At 42.7% G+C, this 19,596-nt stretch overlaps 1 protein-coding gene across 5 annotated transcripts; it reads left to right on the top strand.

The window, feature by feature from the left end:
- Positions 1–1,922: 1,922 nt before the first annotated feature.
- On the top strand, positions 1,923–17,783 carry MEIOC (meiosis specific with coiled-coil domain). 5 transcript variants are annotated; one of them, XM_058676435.1, is made up of 8 exons: positions 1,926–2,215; positions 2,612–2,743; positions 5,524–5,678; positions 7,865–7,969; positions 9,761–11,624; positions 12,077–12,211; positions 14,763–14,943; positions 16,216–17,262. In XM_058676435.1, the coding sequence occupies exons 1-8, from the start codon at positions 2,150–2,152 to the stop codon at positions 16,422–16,424; spliced, it is 2,847 nt and encodes a 948-aa protein (XP_058532418.1). In that variant the 5' UTR covers positions 1,926–2,149; the 3' UTR covers positions 16,425–17,262. The 5 variants fall into 5 exon arrangements, with proteins under 5 accessions (XP_058532421.1, XP_058532422.1, XP_058532418.1 ...); XM_058676436.1 differs by having other exon boundaries at positions 1,926–2,155; positions 16,216–17,259; XM_058676439.1 differs by lacking the exons at positions 14,763–14,943; positions 16,216–17,262 and having other exon boundaries at positions 1,924–2,215; positions 9,761–10,119; positions 11,528–11,624; positions 12,077–12,108.
- Positions 17,784–19,596: the final 1,813 nt, after the last annotated feature.

Raw genomic sequence — 19,596 nt, 5'->3', positions numbered from 1 at the left:
TAGTAATAAAAATCATCATGACTAACACACCTATTACTATCATGCACCTGACGCCATGAAACTTCTGAGATCTTTCTAAACAGAACAAGGGAATGGGTAGGACTCTCTGGTTACCCAAGCTCTGACCTTAAGAATCAGGTAAGCACTGCAGCAAACCCACCCCTCAGGTTCCAGAGCGTGGAGGGTGGAGATGGGCCGAAGAGCCTCCCTGTGAGCATCCCATGTGGGTGCCAGTGTCCTAGCTGCTCCACTTCCCTTCTGGCTCCCTGCTGACGGCCTGGGAAGCCAGTGGAGGACAGACAACCCAAAGCCTTGGGACCCTGCAGCCACGAGGGAGACTTGCTGGAAGCTTCTGGCTCCTGGCTTTGGATCAGCTCAACTGCAGCCATTGTGGCCACCTGGGGAGTGAATCCACAGATGAGGATCTTTCTCTCTGTCTCTCCTTGGTCCCATAAGTCTGTTTTTCCAATAAAAATAAATAATATTTATTTAATATTGCAAAGTCAGATATATAGAGAGGAAGAGAGACAGAGAGGAAGATCTTCTGGCTTCAGATTGGCTCAACTCCAGCTGTTGTGGCCGCTTGGAGAGTGAATCATTGTATGGAAGATCTTGTTCTGTCTTTCCTCCTCTCTCTATATCCTTTCCAATAAAAATAAATAAATCTTATTTTTAAAGGGTTCTCTCTCGTACTTTCTGTGTATCTTGCTAATTCTTAAAAAAAAAAAAAAAGATTTATTAAAAAGGCAGATTTACAGAGAGCAGGAGATAGAGAGAAAGCACTCCCATCCCCTAGTTCACTCCCCAAGTGGCCATGATGGCCAGAGCTGAGTTGATCCAAGCCAGGAGCCTGGAGCTTCTTTCTGGTCTCCCACATGGGTGAAGGTCCCATGACTTTGGGCCATCCTCTACTGCCCTCCTAGGCCACAAGCAGGGAGCTGCATAGCAAGTGGAGGATATGAACCAGAGCCCATATGGGATCCCAGTGCATGCTGCGCTCTCTCAGTAATTCTTTCAAGTCAAGAAAATAAAATTTAAAAAAATGTACTCTCCTGTGCCAATTCACCTCCCAGATACCCAGGAATTGGTGTAGTCTGCCAGCTCTACCAGGCGGTGCGCAGGGACCCAGCACCTGAAGCTTGCTTGCTTCCCTACAGCGGTGCGTTAACAGGAAGCTGGGAGCACCGTACCCAGCACCCAGGCCTGGCACTCCACGCCTCAGGCAGCGTTCTACCCACGGAGCCAAATCCCCCCTCAGTGCATGCATTTTAAAAGCATTGTCTTCTGAGGGACAAAAAATATTTTCCAGAGACATCACACCCCCAGTGGTACTGCTGTGAATGGTTTGCCAGGTGCTGGGAAGGGTCCTTGTGTCATAAAGGTCAGAATGAACTTTATTCAAAAGCCACCTTCACACTCAAATGTTCACAACCGCCCAATGTCTGGGCCTGTCACACTTAGGGTGTCTCTCCTCAACACTACCCGACCCTAATGGTATCTTTCCCCGTGCAGTTGGGTACAAGGACCCGTGGGTTTCTGCTACAAAGGATTCTGGGAGCTAGGAGAAGGACCAAAAATGAAAACATTGGCCCAAGGTATGTATAGCGTAGGGTCAGATGGTCAGGTTTATATCTCTGTTGCTGGGTGGCTTGTCAAATCTTCCTAGTATCTCCAACACTTACCTGTCGGGCAGGCTGGTACGCCCCGCCCCTCCTCTGATCTATCAACCAATCGCCAGGCTGGTGCTGGTCCATCTGAGCCAATCGCGGTCATGCTGACTTCGAGCGGGAAAAGCTCCATGCGGTAGCCCAGTGAGGTGAACTAACCGCTCCCGGTGTCTGAGGCGGGGAACAGCCCCGGAGCCGGCCGCCTATTGGCTGCGCAGCGGACCAATGGAGGGGTGCGAAGTGGGAGGCGGGCCTCACACAAAGGGGCGTGGCGCGAGGAGGGCGGCTGCCGGGTCGCGCGCGGGTCGCGATGTAACGGCCTCTCGCTGAGTGTCCCTGCCCGCCGTGCCCCCTTCACCCTCAGACCAGCTCCAGGCGGCGGCCGGGGACGGCGGGGTGCGGCCCGAGGAGGCCTCGACGCCTCCCCTCAGCCCCGTGGCCGCCACCTCCCCAGGAACCTTGCCTGGTCCAGGAGGGGCCCCATGGAGGTGAGAGGCGGAGAGACCCGCCCGCCCCCTCACACGCGAGGCCTGAGGGAGGGATGTGAGGTAACGGGCGGGGATGGGGACGGTTAGGAGTCCAGTGGGGCGGCCCGACGACGACGACGACGACGCGGACCGAGGGACGCGTCCCGGGACTGGGTTCTCTGAGGAGGCCGGACGGGGCCGAGGGAGTGGGTCGCGACAGGGGCACCGCGGGGGCCGGGGAGTGGGGCGCGGACTCGGGGCGGCTGACAGGCTGGCGGGGGGGAGTCCCGGGGCTTGGAGGGTCCCCGCGCCCCCAGAGGCCGCCGCGTCCCTCCCGTCGGGCGGCGACACCGCGCGGGCCTGTGAGGGAGGAGGCGGCGCAGGGCTCCTGAGGGGAGGACGGGGCGGCCCGGGGCCCCGCGCGGCCAGGCGGCTGGCGGCGGCCACCCGACCCGTCCTCCCGCCCTGTCGCTGCAGCCCAAGGTGGCGTTCCGGGGAGGTGCGAGTCGCTGCTGGAACCTGGGCGCCGACCCCAGCGGCAGGTTAACCGACGTCTTCAACAGCGTGCTGCTCACGGGCTCAGCCTCCTACGACTGCTACAAACAGCAGGTCCGCCCCCCAAGCCCGCGGACCCCGACGCCCTGAACCCTGAAACCCCGTCCCCGCTCACGTCCGCGCCCCGACTCCTCGATCCCAGAACCCCCCCATGTCCATGCCCTCAACCCCGACCCCCAAGCCCCCTCTCACGTCCACGCCCCTACCCTCGAACCCAAAGCACCTCTCCCACCTTCTCTCCCTTGGGTTAAGGACCAGAACACCCCATCCCCTCAACACAGGCTATTGAAGAGGAGTGACGAGATAAAGTTCCTCCTGGATCCTTGTTACCAGCCTGTCTTCAACTTAAACGTGATGCCAGAAATGTCAGAAAATTCTTTTTTTTTTTTTAAAGATTTATTCATTTTATTACAGCCAGATATACACAGAGGAGGAGAGACAGAGAGGAAGATCTTCCATCCGATGTTTCACTCCCCAAGTGAGCCGCAACGGGCCGGTGCGCGCCGGTCTGAAGCCGGGAACCTGGAACCTCTTCCAGGTCTCCCATGTGGATGCAGTGTCCCAATGCATTGGGCCATCCTTGACTGCTTTCCCAGGCCACAAGCAGGGAGCTGGATGGGAAGTGGAGTTGCCGGGATTAGAACCGGCGCCCATATGGGATCCCGGGGCTTTCAAGGCGAGGACTTTTTGCCGCTAGGCCACGCCGCTGGGCCCAGAAAATTCTTAATTTAAAATATATATATATTTTTTGAAAGGCAGTTACCCAGATAGCTGCTCCATCCGCTAGTGCACTCCGCAAACGACCACAAGGAGGCGGGCTGGGCAAGGAGCCAACCGCTTCTTCAGAGTCTCCGGTGCAGGAGGAGCCCGGGTACCTTGGCCATCTTCCCTGTTTCTCCCACACCCTGGCAGGGAGCTGCGTGGGAAACAGAGCAGCAGGCCCCACAAAGGCCTTGTGTGGCGGGGTGCTCATGGCACAGGGAGCAGCTTAACTCGCTGTCCCACAACCACCGGCCCCAGAAAATTTTTGTAGTAAAACCGAAAATTCAGTTTTCCTTCAAAAATTTTTTATATGTGGGTAGAAACATACTGTTAGTGATTTAAAGATTAGCATTTTCTTCTCTGGCTGTAACAATATCTTTACTTGCTTGCTACCATTTACCTTTTAAAAATTTGATTTTCTGATACAAATTAGGACTTAATGTAATGTAAGTCATTTTCAGGTGAAGTTACTTAACCAGGACATGAATTTTAGGAATTTTTTTTTAAGATTTTTTATTTATTTTTACTGCAAAGTCAGATATACAGAGAGGAGAAGAGACAGAAACATCATCATTCCGATGATTCACTCCCCAAGTGAGCGCAATGGCCGATGCTATGCTGATCCAAATTCAGGAGCCAGAAACTTCTTCCGGGTCTCCCACACGGGTGCAAGGTCCCAAAGCTTTGGGCCATCCTCCACTGCTTTCCCAGGCCACAAGCAGGGAGCTGGATGGGAAGTGGAGCTGCCGGGATTAGAACCGGTGCCCATATGGGATCCTGGCTCGTTGAAGGCGAGGACTTTAGCTGCTAGGCCATGCCGCTGGGCCCAGTTTTAGGAATTTTTTTCTTAAGATTTATTTATTTTTATTGGAAAGTCAGATATACAGAGAGGAGGAGAGACAGAGGAAGATCGTCCGTCCAATGGTTCACTCCTCAAGTGACCCCAATGGTTGGTGCTGCGCCAATCCGCAGCCAGGAGCCAGGAACTTCTTGCAGGTTTCCCATGTGGGTGCAGGGTCCCAAAGCTTTGGGCCATCCTCCACTGCTTTTCCAGAGCACAAGCAGGGAGCTGGATGGAAAGTGGGGACACCAGGATTAGAACTGGCGCCCATATGGGATTATACTTTAATCCACAACATTACATTAGTTGCTTTTTTAAAGATTTATTTTTATTGGAAAGAGATTTATGGGGCCAAGGAGAGACAGAAAGATCTTCATCTGTGGGTTCACTCCCCAAGTGGCCACAGTGGCTGGAACTGAGGCGATACAAAGCCAGGAGCCTGGAGCTTCTTCCCGGTCTCCCACGTGGGTGCAGGGTCCGTCCTCCATAGCTTTCCCAGCCCACAAGAAGGGAGCCAGAAGGGAAGTGGAACAGTCAGGACATCAGCACCCATTTGGGATACCAGCACATGCAAGGCAGGGGCTTTAGCCACTAGGCTACCATGCTGGGTCCAGTATATTCTTTTCAGGTCATTGTAAAAACTGCTTCCAACAGAAATTGCAGTGGCACTCTCAGAAAAATCTCTTTCATGCTTAAGTGTCCCTACCTTTAGAATGCACTATTAAAGATAAACAGGTTTGAAGTAGTAGTCAGAATTTAAGCAAATGAATGTAAAATATTTTGAGATCTTAGAGATGGGAAATTGGAAACTATTTCTTAATTTTCATATTTTGCTATTATACTATAAATTTAGTGTTGCACAGTTAATATGTTTTTTTAAGATTTTTTTTTATTGGAAAGTCAGATATACAGAGAGGAAGAGAAACAGGAAAATCTTCCTTCTGTTGATTCACTACCCAAGTGGCTACAACAGCCAGAGCTGCACTGATCCAAAGCCAGAAGCCAGGAGTTTCTTCCCAGGTCTCCCACACAGGTGCAGGGGCCCTAGGCTTTGGGCCGTCCTCGACTGCTTTCCCAGGCCACAAGCAGGGAGCTGGATGGGAAGGCAGGATCCATATTTTCCTAACTTTTATGCTTATTAGTTCCTCTGATTTCTTATTATTTTCCTAAAATTCTGTAAGAAATGAAGTTTTGATGTCCTTGATATAAAAACCTTTCTTAAAATTTTCAGAGTGAAGACAGTGTAGATCTAAGGCAGCCGTACACTCCACTTTCTTCAGCAGAATATTCAAGCTCTGTAGACTCTTCACTTTTCTATGCACCATGGTCTACTTACGGAGATGATATTAAACAAGCTTCTAATTCTCAGATCACTGTAAAGAACAGGTAACTTAGGTTTCTCTTGTTAAATGAAGTTTCATTACACAGCAAGAGAAATGTATTAGCTCTTTATTCCCTGGGTCAACATTTTAATGTTGTAGCATTATGATTTTATGTTGGTCAGATTTTCAGAAAAGCAATTTTTTGTAAATAATTTTTACTTTGTCACTTTTTAAATTTATTGGGGATAACCTTTAGTGAATAATTACTGATGAGATATGATAATTACTAGATCTGTTTTCTTACCCAAATCTGTTTTCAGTTACTTTTTTCTCTTTCTATATACTCAGTGAAGTTTTATCAGACACAGGGATTTTAATTATTTTTATGCAATTCAACCAGTCATTAAGGCCTGATCTGTGTCAGGTGCTGTCCTACTGGGGACACTAGAATTAATGTGGCAAGTGGTTTGTCTGCCTTGATAATCTTTCCATTAAGCTGATGCTGGTGAGGATGATGGGACTTGCAGTGATATGCCAGGCACTGCAAGTGCGTTGGTGTGGTGAGGGTTGGAAAGAGGTTTAGGATCTCGTGGGAGCACTGTAAAGAGCAGCCGAAGGAAGGGTGACTTCCATGTTTATTTTGATTATATATAATGGAACTACTGATAGGTGCTAATGCCTTTTAGTTTAACCAGGAAATAAACTTACTTGTTTAATCCAATTAATTTAAAATGTAAAAATTTAAAACTTATGATAAATTCTCTAATCACTTTAATAGACGATATAATACAAAAATATTTTCTAAGTTGATACATGTTACTGAACAAATTCAAACTTTATCAAAAGATATGTGAACTTCATTCTGTCTCCTCACCTCTAGTAACAGTTATTAACAATGTCTCTCTTTTTTTGTTGTTGTTGGAAAGGCAGATTTACAGAGAGGAGAGACAGAGAGAAAGATCTTCCATCCACTGGCTCACTCCCCAAATGGCCACTTTGATCAGAGCTAAGCTAGCCTGAAGCCAGGAGCCTAAAGCTTCTTCCGGGTCTCCCACATAGGTGCAGGGTCCCAAGGCTTTGAGCCGTCCTCCACTGCTTTCCCAGGCCACAAGCAAGGAGCTGGAAGGGAAGTGGAGAAGCCAGTACCCAAGTAGGATCCTGGCACATGCAAGGCAAGGATTTACCACTAGGTTATTGTGCTGGGCCCACTCTGAGTTTTTTTCTATGTATATGGTAATACATTGTTATACAGAAAAATTTTATATTGAATCTTTATTAAGACATGATATAATAGAAAAAGTAATACTTTTTGGCAAACAGTTTGTTCAGTAAGTAAACAGTTTGGCAAGTCATATACCTGTGTAAAATACAAGTTTCTTCATAAATTATCATTCATCCATTCAACAGATAATAACTGAATGGTTATTGAGATGTCTACCCTGTGATGTTAGGAAAATTAATTACATATTTGAGTGTTATGCAAATATAAGATAATTTTATTTATAAAGTATCCCAACATTGAAATGTTAGAAAAAAGTAGGGAAAAGTAAGCAGATACAACTTAGAATGGCAAAATATTACTTCTAAGGAAGAAATTATCCAAAAACGCTATTAAGTAAAAGGTACAAATTTTACATGTGGTTGTGGTTTTTATGTTTTAGAATATTTAAATAGCTTGTTCACTAGGCAGGATTTCTAGTACATGGAACTTGAACCAGGAACTACTTTGGCAACCATTTGAGGATAGACCTCAAATTTGTTATATTTAATTTAATTTAATTTAATTAATTGAAAATTCATTTTGTATATAGGATTACCATAACACATTTCACTTATTCATCCAATATTTAGAATATAAAGTCACAAAAATAGAGCAGTTGGTTCATGTAGTTTCCAAATCACAAATGAGGATCCCAAGCAAGTGTTGACAGAATGAGCAGATGTACTTTCAGAAACAGCTTGGTACCAAGAATGTTGGTGACAGTGTGGGTCAGAGATTTATGTTTTGGTCACCTAAAATGAGTATTGTGTGATGTGGAGAAATGAGGTAATTATACCTTATAAACTAGACATAAGTTTTGAAATAAAAGAGAAATAGTTATGTAGGATACATATCATGCATAAGTGCCAAATGCCTTGCCCTCTATTTATCTGAAATGATGGTGTAAATTAAATACAAATATTATATACAAAAAGTGGTAGAGTAAGTCTGGATCAATATATCATGCCTCATGTGGTATTTATTTTTAGGATTCAAACTGAAAGAAATGACTATGGCAGCGAAACAGACTTATATGGACTTGTGTCTAACATTTTGGAAGAACAAGATAAGTCACAGCCGTATTTTGCTGAAGGGTTAGTAGATTATTTAAGTTTTATAGTATGTAATAAGCTTCTAATCCACATATTGTAGGCTAGCATGTCTTATTAACTTTTACTTAATAGTGGGTCATCTGACAGACATCTTAGTTAAAATTTTGATAAAAGCCTTATTTTGCTGAAGTATTTGCCATGTAACTGAAAATTCAATCTAAGGTTTTATTTGGTGAACTTGAAAAATTAGTCTTGCCAAATCAAAGCTATTTCCCATGAGCTCATGGGCTAAAATTCGGCTTAAAGAATATAAATCCCAAGGGCCTTTTGTACATAAGACCTAAGGAATAAAATTTCTATGTATTATTGCTGTGCAGAAATACATATAGGAGGGTTTTAACATTTATTTATTGGGCCCAGTGCAGTAACCTAGTGGTAAATCCTCACCTTGCATGCACTGGGATCCCATATGGGCACCAGTTTTAATCCAGGCAGCACCACTTCCCTTCCAGCTGCCTGCTTGTGGCCTGGGAAAGCAGTCGAGGACGGCCCAAAGCCTTGGGACCCTGCACCCATATGGGAGCCTAGAAGAAGCTCCTGGCTCCTGGCTTCATATTGGTTTAGCTCTGGCCGTTGGGACCACTTGGGGAGTGAACCAGCAGATAGAAGATACTTTTCTCTATCTCTCCTCTCTGTAAATCTGCCTTTCCAGTGCTTCCCAAGCCATAAGCAGGGAGCTTGATTGGAAGTTTAGCAGGTGGGACACAAAAAGGCACCCAAATGGGACGCTGGTGCCACAGGCTGAGGATTAACCAAAAGTTAATTAAAAGTTTTTAAAACTATATTTATTTTATTTGGGTGTGGAATTAATGTTACCCAAGAATCCTATTTCAGAAGTCGAGAAATACATAGCATATGTGTAATTAATTAAAATATGTTTATTTCAAAAACAGTTAAGATTTTATTGAAACATTGTGGTCAATAATGCTTATATCATATTACATATAACATAAGTAAAGGAAAAACTCATTTATATTCCACTTACTATAAACAGTTCATACAGGCCCATGATATCACTAGCCTTAGACTTAAGTTAATACCTTTGGAAAGGTACAGTGAAGATGTTTTAAAATTAAAATTAATGTAGCCACACTTAACAGCAGGGACACAATCTAAAATATGTGTTAAGCTATGCTGTTTTCATGTAAACAATCCTAGATGGTCTATGCCAAGCACTTGACGGGGCCCTTAATGCAATCAGAAGACATCTAAGGCTGCTACCAGTGTAACATGACACCCTTTTCATAGTAGGCTTTTTTTAGAGGCAGTATATTGTAATGATAATAAATCTAGAACAGTAATAATCTAAAACAGTAATAAATCTAAAACTAATAACAATCATTTGTTACCAAGTATTACATATTGTAAATGTTATGTACTGTATTTTTACATGACCATCAGCCACAACACCACAAACATTTGAATGATACATTTGCTGTGACAACATTATGATGACATCACATCGTATCACTAGGCATTGGGAATTTTTCAGCCCCATTATAGCTTACCAGAATAATAGTTCTACAATATGTTCAGTTTGTCACTACTGAAATGTTCTATGACACATTGCTGCAATTATATAGCAGATAGTACATTTGTATGATAGAGAATAATTTGGAGGTAATGGTAGGCATAGAAGGCAGGGTTAGAAAAGGATTTGAGAATGGTGAGGTGTAGTGGGACAAGATAAATGGTTTTGAAAGGATTTCCTACCTTCTCCACTAAAAAGTCTTTACAACATAAATTGTAATTAAGTATATTTACTTGTTCTAGGACCTGCTCCTCCAATTTAAAGTCAGTTTGGCCAATGAACAACAGCAGATTTGCAGATCACCATGACCTCTTAACAGAAACCAAAAGGCCAATAGACACAGCCATCTCTCAGCAAGCTTTTTATAGTGGCGAGTCTGTGTCAGCAGTGGAAAAGCAGTACCTGCATAATAGTAACCTCACACCACAGCAAAAAATAGATGAACTTTATCATGGATTTACTGGTTTAGACCTTGAAGAACAGTGGATGCACCCATCACGAAATGATCATTCTAACTGTTATAATATCCAGACAAATGATACAGCTAAGGCAACATTTCAAGAATATCCATTTATCAAAAACTGCTTTACACCACAAACCGGTCTGTCTGATATCATGAAAGAATCAGTTGTTGATACTTATCCTTATGGAAGAGAGAAGAGGTGTGCTAAAGGTCTTGAAGCACCATTACAGCAAAAACGTGCAGAGATGCTTCTTTCCCAATTTAACAGATATAATGAAAATACAGATTATTGTAGACACCCAGAATATGCTCATCCTAAGGCTAAGCTTAATAAATGTTCGAATTTTAGTGTACAAGATAGCAAAAAATTAGCTAATGGCACACCTGAAACACCAACCATAGAAGCAGACACCTATACAAAATTATTTCAGGTTAAACCAGCCAATCAGAAAAAAATGGAGGAGACAATACTGGACCAACAGAATTTCACATTTTCCAAAACTACACCACATCTGGTAGAGAAACAGTTTGCGAAAGACGCAGCATTTGCTGCTGATTTTGGCTTGAAACCAGAATATGTATTAAAACCTCACTCAGCTTGTCCAACTAATAATGATTTTGCAAATGTTGCAGAAAAGCAGCAGTTTGCTAAGCCTGATCCCCCAAGTTCTGAGTATTTTAAATCGATGAATTTATTATCAAACTCAGCAACATCTTCAGGAGGTATCAATGTAAACAGACCAACGTGGATGAATATTCAAACAAAAACTAACACTCCTATTCCTTATCGAAATCAAGGTAACTTGATGAAATTAAATAGCCATTTAAATGTAGCTTCAAAAGTTCCTAGCCATTCAGATTTCCCCCAACTACCCACAAATTTAACCCCAAATAGTAATTTATTTCAGAAGTATTGTCAAGACAACCCCTCGGCATTTTCCAGTTTTGATCTCAGTTACAATGGTGCAGAAAGAATCCAATCTGTCAGTCATATGGAAGGACTGACAAAGACTGGAGAAGAAAATCTCTTTGAGTCAGTTACTGATAAAAAAATAAAGCAGCCAAATGGATTTTGTGATAGCTACTCATCTCAGCAGTATGGGATCATTGAAAATGTAAACAAACATAATTTTCAAGCCAAGCCCCAGAGTGGACATTTTGATCCTGACGAAGGACCAAAGCATTTAGATGCCTTACCTCAAAACGCGTATCAAGATCTTCTGGAGTCACAGGGTCATTTTAATAGCCACAGACAAGGAAGTGGTGACAGCAACATTAATAGCCGTGTGGGTCGCACACAGGCATCATGCTTTCCAAGTAATTATATGATGGGAGATTTAAGGCATAATCAGGGTTTTCAACAAGTTGGTTCAAATGGGTTTCCCTTAAGAGCCACCCACCCATTTGGCCATTCAGTTGTTCCAATGTTGGATTCCTATGATTTGTTTTCTTACGATGACTTAAGCCATTTATACCCTTATTTTAATGATATGATGTATGGTGATAATTCCTTTTCTGGTTTTGTGCCAACATTTGGATTTCAAAGACCAATTAAAACCCGTAGTGGACCAGCCAGCGAACTTCACTTTCGCCTAGAAGAGTGTTATGAACAATGGAGGGCACTAGAGAAAGAGAGAAAAAAGGTAAAGTTGTTGATGGAGGAGTCACTGAGTATGTTCCTTTGCCTGTCTTCACTGTCTACCTCCCTTACAGTTGTCTGAGTACTCACCTTACTTCTAAGTTAAAATCCTCCATAATGTACAGTATTTGTCTCATTACTGTAAGGAATTATAGTTATTTAAGCATTAAAAAACCTTGAGATGTTTATGTTCTAAGATTTCTAAGTTTGTCAATGAAGTAGATTTTTTTCCTTAAAAGGCTATCTCTTTGAAATGTTTTTAGTATTAAACAGTTGGAATATCCAGGCATTTTTTATGCATTAAACATGACAAAAAAAAACAATGTACTATGGTTTAGATTTATTATTGATAGCAAGACAAATGAGTAATTTTCTATTTCTTGGGCCTATGAAGAACATTATTCAGGAATTATGTTTAGAAAGCTCAACATCTAAAAGTTGCGTAATTTTTTACAGACTGAATTAGCCCTTGCTAAGAATTATCCAGGGAAAAAAGTATCCAGTACTAACAATACTCCAATTCCAAGGCTGGCCTCTAACCCATCTAGAGTCGATCGCTTAATTGTGGATGAACTACGAGAACAAGCCAGAGTAAGCTATGTTATATTTTTTAATTGCTTGATTATTTTTAAAGCATTTCATCAGGTTGGAATTCTAAAAGATTTTATTCTTATTTATTAAATTTATATTATTAATTTTCAGTTTGTTCTAAAGGCAGAAAATTAGAGAACTTTCATCTGCTTGTTCACTCACCAAATGACCCCCACGGCAAGGACTGAGCCAGACCAAAGCCAGGAGCTTCTTCTAGGTCTCCCGCATAGGTGCAGGGGCTCAAGCACTTGAGCCATATTCTGCTGCTTGCCCAGGCACATTAGCAAGGAGCTGAATCAGAGATGGAACAGCTGTGCTTGAACAAATCTCTACAGGGCATGCTGGCTCTGCAGGTGGCAGCTTTACCCATAGCACATTGCCAACCCCACCAAAGTTTATTTTCTAGCTTGATTGCAAGCTGTATTTATCGTGTGAAATGGTCGCTGGGCCCTCAAGTAAATATATTTTAAAAAAGAGAAAAAAACACCTAATTATTATAGTGACTGGGTTTGATGCCTTCCTGTAGCTGCGTTCCACCTAAGTGAAAATGAAGGCTCAAGTAATTCGGTTCTTGCCATCTGCTGAGAAGCTTGGCTTGATTTCCTGGCTCCTAGCTTCAGGTTGGTTGCAGCCCTAGCCTTTGAAGGCCTGTGGGGAGTGAGCTTTCTTTCTGTCTCACTCTCTTAAATTAAAAAAAAAAAAAAAAATTGGGATAGGCGTGGTATCTTAGTAGCTAAAGTCCTTGCCTTGAATGCGCTGGGATCCCATATGAGCGCGGGTTCATGTCGTGACAGCCCTGCTCCCCATCCAGCTCCCTACTTGTGGCCTGGAAAAGCAGTCAAGGACAGCCTAAGGCCTTGGGACCCTGCACTCACATGGGAGAAACAAAAGAAGCTCCTGGCTTCGGATCGGCTCAGCTCTGGCCATTGCAGCCATTTGGGGAGTGAATCAGCAGATGAAAGATCCTATCTGTCTTTCCTGCTCTCTGTATATCTGACTTTCCAATAAAAATGAATAAATCTAAAAAAAAAGTTGTCATCATATTTCCATATTATCATGCATTTTACATATAAACTCGCAGTTCCTGGAGTTTTTGCTTGCTTTTTGTTTTGAAGATTTATTTATTTTTATTGCAAAGGCAAATTTACAGAAAGGAGAGACAGAGATCCTCCATCAGTTTGTCCACTCCCCAAATGGCCACAGCAGTGGGAGCTGCATCGTACCAATCTGAAACCAGGAGCTTCTTCTGGATCTCACATGTGGGTACATGACTTGGGCCATCCTCTGCTGCCTTCCCAGGCCACAAGCAGGAAGCTGAATGGGAAGTGGAGTGGCCAGGACAACAAACTGGTGCCCACTTGAAATCCCAGCACTTAGAGGTGAGGATTAGCCCATTTACCCATTGCACCAGGTCTGAGAGGTTTATTTTTCTATATTTTCCAGTTAATAAAGAACACCAAGTTCTAATGTGAATTATTAAGTTATTTAGTTCTCTGAGGCAATTACTTGATATTCAAATCCTAAATTTTTTCCATAAACCTTCCAAGATTAGTATTTGAAACAGTTTAAGCATATGAAACATCGAACATATGCAGCCTCTTAAATTTCATTTTTCTTTTTTAATTATTTTTCATTTTTCATTATAGTTTCATACAAGCTTTTTTTAAAGTCTCATTAATCAGTTTTGAGAGCCTTCTGAAATTTTCTTAATTTTAACAATTACAGGATTATTGCTTCAATGTAAATTTTAATAATTTTCTGTATTATGTATTCCTTAATACTGTCACTAGTATTATTATTTATATTTCTGATTTCCAAAAGGGGAATACTTTTTTTAAGATTTATTTATTTTATTGAAAAGTCAGATATATAGAAAGAGGAAGAGAGACAGATCTTCTGCCCGATGATTAATTCCCCAAGGGCCCCAACAGCCGGAGCCAATCCAAAGCTAGCAGCCAAGAACCTCTTCCAGGTCTCCCAAACAGGTGCAGGGTCCCAGGGCTTTGGGCCGTCCTCGACTCTTACCCAGGCTTCAAGCAGGGAGCTGGATGAGAAGCGGGGCTGCCGGGAAAAGAACCAGCGTCCATAAGGGAGCCTGATGCATGCAAGGCGACGACTTTAGCTGCGAGGCCACCGCACCGGACGCAAGGGGAATACTTTTTCTCAAGGTCCAAATAGACTTTTCATATCAGTGTAATCAACTTAGTGCCTTTCCTTTTGAGTGCAAATAGTTTTTTCTTTAGAATTCACTAATTTCTAACAGTTCTCTATTTGCACGTTGTTACTTTATTTGCTGAAAACAATATCAGATTTTTAAATTTGTACTATCTGTGACATGGAAATACTTGAATTTATCATTGTTGCTTATTCTCAGTTATCAACCACAAAAATCTTATAAAACATAGATTTCCCATTTTCCTCTCTCCCAGTATTGTCTTAGGAGGCATTTAGTGCTCTTATCTTTATTCTGCGTCACTAAGGTTTGTTTTTAAGTTAATGGTATGTGCCTTTCAAGTAATGAGCCTTGTCAAAATTTGCAATGTTCACTCAGGTTGTGACTTTGCTAGGCAAAATGGAACGTCTCCGAAGCTCTCCTCTTCATGCCAATATCTCAACTGCTCTTGACAGACACTTGGAATCCATTCACATTGTCCAGTCACGTAGAAAGGATGAAATTGTTAATGCATCAAGTCGGCAAAGGCAAGGAGTTCCCAGATGCCAAGATGACAGAGGTACAAATATTAATTATTCTTGTGATGGGGCAGTGAAATGATTTGATTATTTGATGAGATCCAGTTCTAAGGAAAAATGGGTAAATTTCTTTTTTAGATTTATTTTTATTGGTAAGGCAGATATACAGAGAGGAGAGACAGAAAGATCTGTCCATTGGTTCATTACCCAAGTGGCCAAAATAGCCAGAGCTGTGCCGATCCAAAGCCAGGAGCTTCTGGGTCTCCCACGGGTGCAGGGTCCCAAGGCGTTGGGCCGTCCTCGACTGCTTTCCCAGGCCACAAGCAGGGAGCTGGATGGGAAGCAGGGCTGCTGGGATTAGAACCAGTGACCATATGGAATCCCGGCACATTCAAGGCAAGGACTTTAGCCGATACACTATCGTACTGATCAATACTTTTAAGCATTAAAAAAAATAAAGCACTTGGTTTGCACAATCAATAGCTTTTTTTTTTAATAAAAAATGCTCATTTAGGAACGCCCAGGGCTATGTAAACATTAAGATATATTTACATGAGTTAAGGTTCTTTAAATTTTACTACTACTGAGGGGCCAGCATGGTGGCTCAACAAGCTAATCCTCTACCTGCAAATGTCGTCATCCCATATAGCTGCTGGTTAATGTCCCAACTGCTCCGGGTTCAATCCAGCTCCCTGCTTGTGGCCTGGGAAAGCAGTTGAGGATGGCCCAAGTCTTGGGATCCTGCACCCCCATGGGAAACCTGGAAGAAGTTCCTGGCATCAGATTTGCTCAGCTCTGGCCATAGCAGCCATTTAAGGAGTGAACCAGTGGATGGAAGATCTTCCTCTCATTGCTTGTCTTTATAAATCTCCTTTTCCAAAAAAAAAAAAAAAAAAAAAAAGGAATAGCTTGTCAACTTCTTTAAAAAACGAGATTCTAAAATCTAATGGGAAGGGCCTGGCGGCATGGCCTAGCGGCTAAAGTCCTCGCCTTGAAAGCCCCGGGATCCCATATGGTCGCCGGTTCTAATCCCGGCAGCTCCACTTTCCATCCAGCTCCCTGCTTGTGGCCTGGGAAAGCAGTTGAGGATGGCCCAAAGCCTTGGGACACTGCACCCGCCTGGGAGACCCGGAAGAGGTTCCTGATTCCCGGCATCGGATCGGCACGCACCGTCGCGTTGAGGTTCACTTGGGGAGTGAAACATCGGATGGAGGATCTTCCTCTCTGTCTCTCCTCTCTGTATATCCGGCTTTCCAATAATAATAAATCTTAAAAAAAAAATCTAATGGAAAATGACACTGTTTGTGTTACAGATGTGTTTGCCCTTGCTGCAGCAGTCAAAGAGATGTGTGTGGCAACACGGAAAGCACGCACTACTCTGTGGTGTGCTCTGCAGATGACCTTGCCCAAAACAGCCAGTACAGCTGGCCAAGCAGACATGGAGAACTGTGAAGACAAAACCCTTGAGCGTGTAAGTAGCAGCAGCCTAATGACCCAGAGAGGTGAAACAAGCAAACATTGAGGAAATGGCAGCAGTAAGAAGAAAAAATGACCAGTTAATGGATCAAGACATGCCAAAAGATGTTAATGAACTTGTTGCACTTGCAGTACATTAATTGTCTTTCTGATCTGAAGTTAGTATCTTAATGAAGTCTAACTTTTGTTTTAAAATATTCTATTTGGAATGAATCGGATAGTTTGAAGTGAACTCAAAGGTAAAAATTAACTACTCCACAGTTCTGAGTAGTCAGACAACAAGTTTGCTAAAGAGTGTTAGTATTTCCTAGCAACTAAAATATTGCTTAAACCCATTTTGCAGTGCAGGTAAATGCAAATATGAAATTCTCCTAGGGGATAAGTTTCATTTAGTTCTGCTTTAGTAAATATAATTCCAAATAATGAATCTAAGTGACTGTAACCCAAGTCTGGCCTCTGTCTAGTAACCAAGACAAGTTTTGATTGTGATATAAAAGTATTTTCCTTACAAAACTGGATAATACCTAGGGAACAAAGGAAAACAATAATAAACCCAAGATTCATGTAAAAATTTAAAATTGCTACCATATTTATAAATTTGAAATCTTAGTGCCTAAATATATGGAGGGAAATGCATCTGATTCTCCTAAATTAGTGATACAAATGCCAATGTTAAAACCATGCAAGTTACTGAATATAAAACCTATTCAAATCATTTGTGTATATTCTTTAAAATTTAATTATACTATCGATTTAATAATTCTAAATTTTAAAGTATTTAAATTGAATCAAAACATATCCTTTATATGGATCTTTTAGACTTGATGCACAGTAACTATAATTATTGTTCTAATACCCTTAGTTTCCTGCCTTTTATGAGGGTATCACGAAGTTCTAAAATACATTTTTTAAAGTTAATCTTTAACTAGTTTAGTTTGAAATTGGTTAGTGTATATTTTGTGTAGTTGTGTTTATTAGTTTACTTCTGTATTTTTTTAAAAGGATTCTTGAAAGCTTGGCTTTTTCAGTTTCTCATCACTTAATATCTTTGTATAGAACCTAAGTAATTTATTCATTAATATGAAATGTTGGTATTATGTGACTCAGAAGACCTTGGGTTTTAAACATTTCTAGCATGAGTTTAACTATAATGTACTGATGAAATTTATTGAAATATCCTTGACTAGAACACTAATGTTTTAAATGTTGGTGCTTTTCTTAGTTTTAGAAATCCTGGTATTAAAAAGAGTGTAATCACACCACATAAATTTTCTTTAGATGATGTGCAGCAGAAACTGAGTGAGAATGCAGGAGTAACTGTAGGGAGAAACATTTGATCACTGAAATGCCATAGAGCTACCCAAATAAATTACATTGAGGGTAGTCAAATAAACTAGATCACCCCATCACAGTCACTGCATAGAACATGGTTAAGTTTTACATAGGATATGTTGGATGTTATGAAAACAAATATTGTACTGAATTTATTCTCTCAGGAAAAAAAATAAATTACTTTGTTGAAAAAAACTTTTTTTTTCATTTTTTGAGAAACTCACAGATTGAGGTGGGAGGTGGTAGGATATCCCATCCATTGGTTCAGTCCTCAATTTGCTGCAATGCCCAGCACTGTCCCAGGACAAAAGCCACAGTTGGGAATTCAGGTCTCCCCTGTAGGTAGCAGGAATCCACTGCTGCTGTGTCCCAAGGTCTGTCTCCATTACCAGGAAACTGAAATCAGGAGGCAGCACTGGGAACCAAACCCCAGATACTCCAACGTGGGATGCAGGCATCCTTTTTTTTTTTTTTTTTTTTTTAAAGATTTATTCATTTTATTATAGCCAGATATACACAGAGGAGGAGAGACAGAGAGGAAGATCTTCCGTCCGATGATTCACTCCCCAAGTGAGCCGCAACGGACCGATGCGCGCCGATCCGATGCCGGGAACCTGGAACCTCTTCCGGGTCTCCCACGCGGGTGCAGGGTCCCAATGCATTTGGCCGTCCTCAACTGCTTTTCCAGGCCACAAGCAGGGAGCTGGATGGGAAGTGGAGCTGCCGGGATTAGAACCGGCGCCCATATGGGATCCCGGGGCTTTCAAGGCGAGGACTTCAGCCACTAGACCACGCCGCCGGGCCCGGATGCAGGCATCCTAACCAATGATTTAACTAGCAGGGAAGATGCCAGCTCCAGTTTCATCTCACTTAACTCAATAGAAATCTGATTGTAGATTAATCAGTGCCATTCAGAGCTATCCCTGGATCTAACTTCAAAAATAAAACTGTGCTCTTCCCTTATTATGCTAATCCAAGGCAAGCCAGAATAAATTTTAAAAGATCTATTTATTTTTATTGCAAAGGCAGGATCTACAGAGATAAGGACAGAAAGATGTTCTGTCAGCTGGTTTACTCTCACAGTAGCCACAATGGCCAGAGCTGAGCCAATCTGATGCTAGGAGCTTCTTCCAGGTCTCCCACGTGGGTGCAGGGTCCCAAGGCTTTGGGCCATTCTCCACTGCTTTCCCAGGCCACAAGCATGGAGCTGGATGGGAAGTGGAGCAGCCGGAACATGAACCAGTGCCCATATGGGATGCCAATGTTTGCAGAAAGAGGATTAGGTTGCTACACCACCACACCAGCCACTAAAACTCAATCTTAGCATTAAAAATGTGGTTACTGGGCCCGGCGGCGTGGCCTAGCAGCTAAAGTCCTCACCTTGAACGCCCCGGGATCCCATATGGTCGCCGGTTCTAATCCCAGCAGCTCCACTTCCCATCCAGCTCCCTGCTTGTGGCCTGGGAAAGCAGTTGAGGATGGCCCAATGCCTTGGGACAGTGCACCCGCGTGGGAGACCTGGAAGAGGCGAGGCTCCTGGCTCCTGGCTTTGGACTGGCGCGCACCGGCCTGTTGTGGCTCACTTGGGGAGTGAATCATCGGACGGAAGATCTTCCTCTCTGTCTCTCCTTCTCTCTGTATATCTGACTGTAATAAAATAAAATAAATCTTTAAAAAAAATGTGGTTACTTAAAAATTATCTTTGGGGATACAGCATATTTTAAATTTGAGAACAGAGTAAAAGAGCTCTCATTTGCTGGGTGCCTAAAATGACTCGATAGCCATGAGGAGCCAGAAATGCAATCCAGATCTCCCACCTGGGTGGCAGAAACCAGCCACTTGAGCCATAACTGCTGTTCCCAGGATCCACATCAGTAGTGAGGCTG

The sequence above is a fragment of the Ochotona princeps genome, chromosome 17 (genome assembly GCF_030435755.1).
Source record: "Ochotona princeps isolate mOchPri1 chromosome 17, mOchPri1.hap1, whole genome shotgun sequence".
NCBI classification, from domain to species: Eukaryota; Metazoa; Chordata; class Mammalia; order Lagomorpha; family Ochotonidae; genus Ochotona; species Ochotona princeps.
The sequence above is the reverse complement of the archived record's forward strand: the minus strand, read 5'-3'. Positions and strand labels throughout refer to the sequence as shown.

Excerpts from the sequence above, each read along its gene's own strand:
- MEIOC (XM_058676435.1), top strand. The coding sequence starts at position 2,150 with ATGGAGGTGAGAGGCGGAGAGACCCGCCCGCCCCCTCACACGCGAGGC. Across the intron at positions 2,216-2,611 it reads GCCTGAGGGAGGGATGTGAG|CCCAAGGTGGCGTTCCGGGG; the intron begins GTAACGGGCGGG and ends CTGTCGCTGCAG. Across the intron at positions 12,212-14,762 it reads AACTACGAGAACAAGCCAGA|GTTGTGACTTTGCTAGGCAA; the intron begins GTAAGCTATGTT and ends ATGTTCACTCAG.